The 10,703-nt window shown below is 49.3% G+C and overlaps 1 protein-coding gene across 1 annotated transcript in view; it reads right to left on the bottom strand.

The window, feature by feature from the left end:
• ATP13A1 (ATPase type 13A1) overlaps positions 1 to 10,703 on the bottom strand; it is a 54,445-nt gene that overhangs the window by 28,228 nt on the left and 15,514 nt on the right. The window contains exons 6-9 of the mRNA XM_015427770.1: positions 9,870 to 9,939; positions 6,779 to 6,885; positions 3,986 to 4,115; positions 2,175 to 2,230 (exon numbers count right to left, since the gene is read on the bottom strand). Of these exons, the coding sequence (XP_015283256.1) occupies positions 2,175 to 2,230; positions 3,986 to 4,115; positions 6,779 to 6,885; positions 9,870 to 9,939 (363 nt within the window). The remainder of the gene's footprint in view (positions 1 to 2,174; positions 2,231 to 3,985; positions 4,116 to 6,778; positions 6,886 to 9,869; positions 9,940 to 10,703) is intronic.

Here is a 10,703-nt window from a genome sequence, read left to right as displayed (position 1 = left end):
CGGGAAGAGAAAAATGCCGGGGAAAAGTGAAGAGGGAAGGGGGGGGGAGGCCCGAAGGCCTGAGGAGATTCCCCTCAGAAAAACAAAAGTTCTCGCTTTTCTTCTTTCTTCTTCTTTTTTTTTTTTTTTGTAAACTGAAGTAAAGAAATAAAATAAAGGATGATCCTAAGAAACAAGAAATAAGGTAAAGGCCCGAAGGCAGTAATAGCTATCCGGTCAGGAGGAAAGGCAAAAAGGTCCTTTCAACGCGGCGGTAGAGAGAGAACTGGCGGGATCTCCGCGCCCGTCCCCTCTGGGCATGCGTGCTGGGGTTCCTGCGCATGCTCAGTGGGACTCGCGCGAAAATCCTTTGAAACATAGCTTGCTACGGCACCGGTTGGGTCAGCGCAGGCGCACTAAACCCATTGGTGTGAAGCACAGAGACCACGAAGAAGATCCCTAGTTTACAGAATCCCAGAGCTGAGCTACCAGAATACTTTAAAAGATGACCACAGTCTGTTCCATAAGCTCACCTCAACCTTGGAAGACTAATCAGTGATACATTAAGTGTGAGCATTTCCTGGACACCATACCCTACCGCCCTGCTTCCTTTGAAGCCTAACCTGCCTCACTGGCAGCCGAACCTAGTCTGAAGGAAAACTGGCAGTTTGGCCACTTTTTGCTCTCCTCAACTCCATCCAGATTCTAAGGGCCCTGACTGGAAGGTTCAGTGAGTCGGTGACAGCCAATCAGATTTAAAGGGGATTGGCAGTTAGGAAACAGGCAGGACTTGGACCTGTCCATCACACCTACCTCAGAGAGTTTTGTCACAAGAATGGGGCTTGTGAGGAAGTGCCCCCGAATTTAGGGAACGGGACGGGGACGCAAAAGAAAAAGGATTTTAAGCGCACTTACTGCTCCAGCTTGACCGGATTTTACCTCCCGCTGTTTTTCAGCTCAATGGTATGACAGATCTACTAAAGTTTCTATTACCAGCTCCCTGCAGCAAACTGGGTCCTGAAAAATTTCAGACTGGAATGTCAAGCTCCTTCTCACTTTTCCAGCTGGGAGGAACGGCTGGCCTCCGCAGTGAGGAAAGTTCCCCTCCCAAGGGCTTGATCACAAAGTTTGCTATCTTACACATGAGCCATTTCAATCTCTTGCTTTACAGGGCTTGTCAGAAGCTCCAAGTGTAAAGGAGAGCCACAGCCCCCAAAGAATCAAGGGCTCCCTGATGATGGGGCTGCAGATCCCACGCTGATCTTGGGACTCCCCCAACAAATCCTTGGCTCACACACAACGCTGCTTTACAGTGAATCAGACCCTGTGTCCATCAAGGTCAGTATTGTTGTACGCACATTTTATGAACACTTTGTACTCTGCCACTGCCTAACAGGTTTGACTTGGTAGGTGTGCTTAGCACTTCCATAATGCATATGATTCTGACATCATGAATGTATTCAGGTATTAACTTTGGTTCATTTGTGACTGTTGTTTGAATGCATGCTGGGAAGAAGGCTGAAATGCTGATACACAGTTATGCTACCCATGACCTTGCTTGTTCTGGTCAGCTACAACTGCGCATATCAGTTATATAGATACAACATGCAGCTTCATAGCTTCCGAAAGAAGAGTGTATTGTTCTGTTAGGAAAAGAAGAACTCTGCCTGGGAACAACCCCCCCCCCCCCGGTCTTAACCCAATGGGAAATAGGTGATGAAATTTGACAATGTTTGATGGAACCAATAACTGTTTTATTTCACCCATTGTAACACTTGAAGAATCTGTTGGGTATTCAAGGTTCCAAAACCTTTGAATCTGTATTCTTCCTTATTAATTAATAAATTATTTTTTGGTTTCCAACTCTACAGGACTGCTTTTGTGTGTTTTCTCAAATTGGCCTGGGCAAACACAATCTGGGACAGAGGTTCAGCCTTACAGTATTGTCTACTCAGACTGGCAGCAGCTCTCCAGGGTCTCAGACGGAGGTCTTTCACCTCCCCTTCCACCTGGTTCTTTTTAGTTGGAGCCTCCGGGGATTGAACTTGGGACCGTCTGCATGCAAAGCAGAAGCTCCTCCACTGAGCCGCCGCCCCTCCCTGGTCTCTAATCAGGTCAACACCCCCCCCCCAACACATCTGAACATACGATGCCACCGTCTTGTGCAAGAGCAATGGCCTTCTATCACTTCTTACCTGGGATGTATTGAAGCCTGTCCTCAGAACGTACGCCACACAGCCATTATCTACAGCTGGAAAGGGGAGGGAGGGACAGATGTTAAGCTACGCACTATGAACCAGGATGTAGAGATCATGTCAGATACTGTGCGTGGGTGGGAGGGGAAGAAGAGAATCTTCAGCAATCACAAAAGTGGGGTATTAAATAACTTTTAAGGAATTCTCCACCAGCCACCAGGAAGCCTTTTGGGGCTCTCATGACTGATTTTAAAGAAGGTGAAACCATGGACTTGGAAGCAGATTACCATTCAAATCCTGGCTTGCCTTGACAGATGTCGGCTTCAGGGACTTTGCTTTGTTACAGAGAGGCCTGGAAAGGTGAGCGAGGGTTCTGTCCTGAGCTGCTCCAGCATCTATGGGGACGGCGCAAAGCCAATGGCTGGGGAGCAAGTCAGGATTGTCCCTGTTTGTGTGGCATGTGAAACCATGGTTAAGATGAGCTGTGGTTAATAGAACCTCAGGCAAAAGTCCCAGATTCTGGTTGGACAGCCCTTAACTACCTACAAAAGATCATACTAAGCAGACCGTGTTGAATTAAACTGTGGTTTTGCGTGACATCTAAGCAGAGCCAAATGGGCATCAAACGTAGAATGGTAAAGGGGAGAGGTAAGGGAATGAAAGATGCAGAGGCCAGCCACAGTCTGCATGGCGCAGGACACAAAGAGGGCTGGTAGACTGCAGAACTTTCACGAGACATTACATTGTCCCTGTCTCTCCCGAGATTGTGCCCAGTTTTCCACTTGCCTTACTTTGTCATGGTACATCTGGTCTATGCCTTCATATTTTTTTTCCCATGGGAGACTGATCCTATCGTCTGTTTGGGTAAACAGTCAGGGTGCTGAATCTCCACTTTTGCAGCAGTTTCCAAACAGGTACAGATGCTGGAAATCACTGCCAAAACGGATCCCTGCACCGTCAAGTCTCTCCGAGACAGTAAAAGCAGATTCGAGTCCAGTAGCACCTTACAGACCCGACAAGATTTTCTGGGAATAAGCTTTCAAGAATCAAAGCTCCCTTCCTCAGATATGACTGGGAATTGAGAGATCTGAGTCTTTGTATATCTCAGTCAAAAGGTGGGAGGGGTGCTGTAAAGGAGGAATTTGGGATGCCCATCCACAATGCATATTGGATTCGAGCAGAGGGGAAATGCTCGGGGGCAGAAAATTAGCATCTGTAGTGAGATAAGCATCCGATGTCCCTATTCAGCCGGGGGGGGGGGGGGGGGGGGGGAGATGGTCAGTTGTTCTGAACTTGCGAATGATCTCAAGTTCAGCAATCAGAACTCGGTTCCGATGGCCTTTTCCACAGCTGGGAGCCTTTCTCAGAAAAAGGATTTAAAGGATTTACAGGGTTCCCTCTAAGCTGAGTTCGTGTGAGCTAGCTCACTGTTTTTTAGCCTCTGGCTCACACATTTTTGTCTTGGTTCAGGAAGGAGGGCTCCAGAGCAAACTCATTGATGCAGCAGCCAAATTGCTCGCTCACAACTTTAATGCCAGTAGCTCACAAAGTAGAATTTTTGCTCACAAGACTCCACAGCTTAGAGGGAACATTGTTTGGCACATATCAAACACCCAAATCTGGATAATGCTAGCTCTTCCCTACTCTTCACTGATACGTGCCATGCTTGCATTAGCAATCAAGCACCTACGACGCCGTTCTTCAGGGAATGGTTTATTCCCCATCCCAAGATCCTCACGTCAGACCTCAAGAGAGAGCTTTCGATGCTTGAAGATTATCCCCCTCCCTGCTACCGATCCAGGGATACGTACGCTTCAGGCCCGTGCTGGCCTTCTGGGGTGGGATGTGCTGCACGACTTTCGTTCCGCCAAAAATGACATGCAGACGGGAATCTGCCTGCATGTCCAAGACGTGCTCCGGGTCTAGCTCCTCGATCGGCTCCTGCGGAAGAGCAGACAGCCATTCATGAAAGCGCTTCATTCTCATCTACACAGGAGAGGGTCACGTATACGCAGTGCTACTTAGCATAAGGGGTGCACAAGTCCAGGGCGGGCGTGGGGAGAGACAAGGATTCCCCTATTTCAGTTTTAAGCTCTGGGTCCATTTCTGTAACTGTACCACCAGTGGCACGACGAGACTCAGAGCCACTTCAGCTGTCACGCTACAGGGTGAAAAAAGTGTTTGCCTTGGACTATGGGCGTGGCCGTGTGTGTGTGTGTGTGTGTGTGTGTTTTCCCAACCCAAACAGACGATGCAGAAGACATATCACTCCAGGCTTATTTCATCTCCCCTGCCTTCCAATTTGCTTCTGGGCTCAATTGAAGGTGTCGGATTTAACCTTTAAAGCCCTGTACGGCTTTAACATGCCTTAACCTGTCCCCATATGAACCTACCTGTACACTACAGGCATCCTTGGAGGGCCAGCTTTGGTTGCCCCTGCCCTCTGAGGCCCCTGAGGGGTTGTGATCCCAGAAATGGCCTCGATTGTGGCACCAAAACTCTGGAACCCCCCCCCCCCAGGAGATTTTTCTGTCTCCCTCTATTGGCGACTTTGCCATTGGGGGAAGACTTTGTGTTTCACTTGGCATACCCCCACTGATAGATATTGGACCTCCTCTGGTATTGCTTATGTGTTTTTGTTGAATTATTTAAAATGTTTTCAATTGTTCTAATTGTTTCTGTTTAATGTTTTTATGCGTGCTGTCTCGGGGACCCTGATCGGGTGGAAAGGCAGCAATAAAACATTTTAAATAAATACTGTTTTGCACGGAGACGGTCAGAAGCCTGAATATCTCGGAAAGTGCTGCCAAACTTTTGTAGTTGGGTTGGCTTCAGACAGCTTGGATGAAGATGGTAGGATGGAAACTTAGGACCAATGTTACCCTCTAATTTCCCTCCCCCCCCCCTTCATATCGTGAGCAGAATAGAACTGCTGTTATCTTAACATGGGCAATGGACAGTGCGAGACCCTGCACGTCGGCTGCAGACTGCTGCTGAGCGGGACTTCCTGTGTTAATGAGCTTAGAGGGAACACTCTTCGAGGCTGTACACATCTCTAATGGGACTGTGCCATCAACTTAATACGTCATTCCAAAACTGAAGATAGCCGCAGCTTAAAAGAAGCCAGCTCAAGTTTCCTCCCTTGCTTGACATGCCTGAAGAGCTTATATGTTAGCACACTTTAATGTATTGCCTTCTGCAGTACTTCACGGGAGGTTTCAGAAGATTCCATGTGTGCAAAGGGTATGCGACTGTGGTAAGAATGAAATATAGAAAGTATTGAGCATGTTCTTCTGCATTGTACCTATTACTCTGACATTTGTATTACGTATTTATATCGGTTGTTACTAGATCTGATAGGCCAATCTGATAAGACCCTCTATCTGCTCTCCACCCAAAGTGCTGTAATTATTGAAACAGTGGCGAATCTTCTGTATCTGGCTTCTAAAAGGAGAGATATGTATCAGGATTCCTTTTGCCTCCTGTTTGTTTTCCTTTAGTTTGCTATGCCAATAAAGGTTGTTGTTGTTGCCTGAAGAATGCAGACAAGGAAGTGTGATGAAGGGAGTAGGGAGATTGATCCATTACCCATGGAATGATCCAGCCCTGCCTTGTACCATTTAGGATCATCCAGCTGGGAACAACACATCTCAAGCTCAGCCAGAGTTAACCCAGCTAAGTGAACAGCACAGTATAAACGTTGCCCTAAGAAGAGCTTCATGCTGGGTCTGAAAGGACCACACAACATATGTGTGCAATGTAGAAGAAGAAGGAGATTGGATTTATACCCCGCCCTTCACTACCTAAAGGTGTCTCAGAACGGCCTACAAACTCCTTTCCCTTCCCCTCCCCACAACAGACACCCTGTGAGGTGGGTGGGGCTGAGAGAGCTCTCGACAGAAACTGCTCTTTTTTTCAAGAACAGCTCTTATCAGAACTATGGCTTGCCCAAGGTCATCCAGCCAGGTGCAAGGGGAGGAGTGGGGAATCAAACCCGGTTCTCCCAGATGAGAGTCCGCGCACTTAACCACTACACCAAACTGTCCACACACACCCCACCTATGCACATTCGCCTCATGTGGGCATGGCATGGGGCTCATCTGCTCCCTTTTTCAGAGGGATATCGCAGCTGAACATGGAGGCTCCTTTTAGGAAACACAGGCAAAGCCACGGATCAACCTATCTTCCACAAACTGGACCTGTCTCATTGCTACAACAATGTTTCCCAGTGCGTCAAATAATGCATCTATGCTGTTTCCCCCAATCAGTTTTGAGAAATCTAGCCTTCAATATTCAAGGGCAGCCCTCCTATGCCCAATGTGACCTTTTGGCTAGCCTCCCTCTATTGCCATTCCTTGCATCTGCCAGCCTGGAGTCGGCTTCCTGTTTTCCCTCCCCCTACCTGCTCCCACATCTTGAGTTCTCTCAACCTGCAACTGCTCCCCGCCTGAGTCCATTAAACCTTTTCCTCCTCTCACCCTTTACCCCCTATTTCCCCCCTAGGACTAGAAACACTCTAAGCAGGGCCAGTCTTATCTCTGCAGCTGGCAGAGTTCCAAGTACCCTACTGACATTCAAGAAAGGGCAGCAATTGCCGGGCAAACCTTCATCTGGGGCACCGACTCTCCGGTCAGCATCGCCTCGTCTACAATGCACCTCCCCCGGAGCAGCAGCACGTCACAGGGCACGAGGTTCTCGTGGGGAGACCGACCTAGAATCGAGAGTTGCGTGTTCAGAACCAGCTCTCCGAAGGCAAGAGGGGAGGATGTTTGCAAGGGGGACCAAAGTACTGCCTTGTCCCCAGCACACCCCAGTTGCTACCAGTTTGATCGGACCGGGTCAGGACACATGAACACATGAAGCTGCCTTAAACTGGATCAGACCATCGGCCCATTAAGGTCGGTATTGTCTACTCAGACCAGCGGCAGATCTCCAGGGTCTCAGGCAATATCCCCCCCACTCCCCCCCCCCCCCGACTGAGCAGAGCAGTTCACATTCTGAGCTGAATACACCTGCTGTAATCTTATATTATGTACTGGTATTGATTACTAGGAGCTGCGGTGGCTCAAGTGGTTAAGACGCTGAACTGCAGGCTGTGGAAGGTTGGTAGTTCAGCAGTTCGAGACCCGAGTGTGCCGCATGACGGAGTGAGCTCCCATCTCTAGTTCCAGCTCCTGCCAACCTAGCAGTTCGAAAGCAAGACATTGCAAGTAGATAAATAGGTACCACTTCGGAGGGAAGGTAACAGCGTTCCGTGCGCCTTGGTGTTTAGTCATGCCGGCCACATGACCACGGAAACGTCTTCCGACAGCGCTGGCTCTTCGGCTTCGAAACGGAGATGAGCACCGCAACCCTAGAGTCGGACTCGACTGGCTTTCGAGCAAGGGAACCTTTACCTTTATTGATTACTAATACTAATATTTGTATAACACTAAGACTGAAGGTTCCAATACAAATTTGTAAAGACATTCAAACCAATATCCGGCAACCAGTCATCGTAAAGTGCAAAATGTGCTATTCCAACATTCAGTTCAAGCGCACTGTTTCCAGTCCCTTTTGAAAGCAATGGAGCAAATTTTGAATGAATGGATTCTTAAGCGATGCCGGCTTTGATGAAAGAGGACACCTGAAACGGGGTTTTTCACAAGCCAGCCCCCCGTCAGCTGGACTCGCATGGAATTTCTACATTTCCTCTGAAAACAGGACACTAGAACTGAATGTTGGAGTAGCACTTTCTACACTTTACGATGACTGGTTGCCAGATACGGGTTTGAATGTCTTACAGATTTGTATTGGAACCTTCAGTGTCAGTACTGTATAAGTATTAGTAATCAATATAAACAAAATTGTTGTATAACCTGCATTTATTAATTACAATAAGATATGAATTTATAATTAGAAAGTTTTCACGGCATGATTTTTTTTGGTAGCTCATTTCCGGGATTCCCTCTTTATTCCTTGTTTTGTAATTGCACCCCGCCGCCCGCCGCCTCCCTCCGCCCCCCGCAGGGCTCTTTTTGTAGCAGGAACTCCTTTGCATATTAGGCCACGCCCCCTAATGTAGCCAATCCTCTAAGAGCTTACAGAGCTCTTCTTACAGGAGCTACTGTAAGCTCTTGGAGGGTTGGCTACATTAGAGGCGTGTCACTTAATATGCAAATGAGTACCTGCTACAAAAAGAGCCCTGATGGGCAATGGGCAGTGCAAGCTCCAGACTACTTCCGGTGTTAATGAGCAGCCGCTCACGTGCACAGCTTAGAGGGAATGCTGGTCAGGCAGAGGTCTTTCACATCACCTGCTACTTGATACTGGCCCCAGAGGTGCTGGGGATCAAATCTGGGACCTTCTGCCGGAGGCAGACTGCTTCCCAAACCACACCTTTCTTGGCAATACGATGCTTACCAGAGTTATGGGCTAAGTTGGGGCCTGTTCCAGATATCTAGGGGCCAATGTTCCCTCTAAACTGTGGAGTCTTGTGAGCAAAAATTCTACTTTCTGAGCTACTGGCATTAAAGTTGTGAGCATGTAGTTTTGCTACTGCATAAATTAGTTTAATCTGGAGCCCTCCTTCCTGAGCTAAGAGAAAAACGTGTGAGCTGGAGGCTAAAAAACTGTGAGCTAGTTCACACTAACTCGGCTTAGAGGGAACACTGCTAGGGGCCTGGGCTGAGAGTGTCCAGGGCTCCCATCTGCTCCTCTGCCTACCACCAAGCCGCCCTCCGATGCCTCTCTTCCCACCCACTGACCAGGGCCGGCTCACTCACTAGGCGAACTAGGTGATCGCCTAGAGCGGGCCGGCCCTTCGGGGCACCAAACTGCACCCAGCCCCGTACTCTGAGAGTTTCTTGATTATTTGTATTTTTCATTCTTCCTAAAATGCATTTACTTTTAGGAGGGGCGGGGGGGGGGGGGGGGGGCGCCAGAAGGGATCCTCGCTTAGGGTGCAAAATAAGCTGGGGCCGGCCTTGCCACTGACCCACATGCCTGTGCGTCCTTCCCCACCCTCACGAGCCCTCTCACCACCTGCACTCACGGACATGCCTGCTCCACCCACATGTCTGTCCCTTGCTGATGCTGCTCAGTGCATACAGCCGGGCGTGTGGATGGCAGAGCACTTGCAAGCAAGCAGGCAGGGGAAGGGTGGGAGGGCAGCAGGGGAGACCCGTGGTCCACGCCAGTGAGCCCCCCCCCCCAGAAGCCCTTGGCCCTGACAGCCGCCCCATGTCAAGGTATGCTGACGCCAGCCCTGGGCTAAATGCCCCACCGCCTCCTTGTTGACCAGCATGGGTGGGGGTCAATATGGCAACCTTTGTTTTGCAGGGACATCACCTTAAACAGAATACACAGTGCGTTCTGTATTCCCTTTGGCAAAATAAGGGAAGCCATCAAGACAGACACGTGGTCCTGTCTCGCCTGCAGACTCTTTGGCTTCTGTCCTTAAACGATCTCTAGTTAGGAGGAGGTGGGATTTTTTTCAATTTCAGACTCCTGTTACCCAAACCAGGCATTTGGGACAGTTGATAGATCTGGCCACGCAGGCATCAGGTCAGCACTTCCCTAACTCTCAGCTGCCTGACTGGTATTTAGGGATGTCTGGAGACAGGAAATGAGGAGCACTTCAGTTTCGATCCACTGCCAGTAAAAGCAGCTCAACAACGTTCTTAGTCACAGCAGCAAGACAGCAAAATCTGGTACCGACTGACACGATGTCCCCAGGAATGATCTCATCGCTGGAAATTGGCCGCCACTTCCTGTTCCTGTAAACCTGCAACATGGTGGTGGTGGGGGGAACAGAGGAGAGGAGAGGTGCTTAAGATCCTACACAGAATGGTACTGGAAAATAAGCCCATTCTGTCCCTTCATTACCCCCCACGCCAACTCTCCCCAAAGGGCTCCTAAACAGGAACCATCACCCACTGGAGGTAGATCAAGACGGGTAGCTGCATTAGTCTGTCCGTAGCAGTAGAGGAGAGCAAGAGCCCAGGAGCACCTTAAAGACTAACAAAATCCGTGGCGGGGGATAAACTTTTGGGAGTCACTGCTCACTCCTTCAGAAGAGAGCAGTGCCTCACAAAGGTTTATACCCTGCCACCAAAGGTATGTAACAAATGCCAAGTCAGAGCTGTTTTTATGCCATTAAAGCCAATTTATGGTGACCCCACAGAGAGATGAACAGAGGTGGCTTGCCATGGCCTGCCTCTGTGTAGCAACATTGGCCTACCTTTGTGGTCTCCCATCCAAATACTGACCAGGGCTGACCCTGCTTAGCTTCTGAGATGTGACAAGATTGGGCTGACCTGGGCTATCCAAGTCAGGCCTGGCTTGCCATAGCTTCTTCAAAAGGTGCAGGGGTGGAGACATTTGACAGCCCACTCCAGGTAGAGCAGGATGGCAGGAGGAGGTGGAGGGAGCCCACAAGCTCCCCCCCCCCACACACAACCTGAAGCTTCTGCCTAGCAACCCTGGACTTCCTTGGTGGTCTCCCACCCACGTACTAAGCAGGGCTGACTCTGCTCAGCTTCTGAGACC

This window comes from Gekko japonicus, unplaced genomic scaffold, assembly GCF_001447785.1.
Source record: "Gekko japonicus isolate JY-2015 unplaced genomic scaffold, Gekko_japonicus_V1.1 scaffold474, whole genome shotgun sequence".
Classification (NCBI taxonomy): Eukaryota; Metazoa; Chordata; class Lepidosauria; order Squamata; family Gekkonidae; genus Gekko; species Gekko japonicus.
The sequence above is the reverse complement of the archived record's forward strand: the minus strand, read 5'-3'. Positions and strand labels throughout refer to the sequence as shown.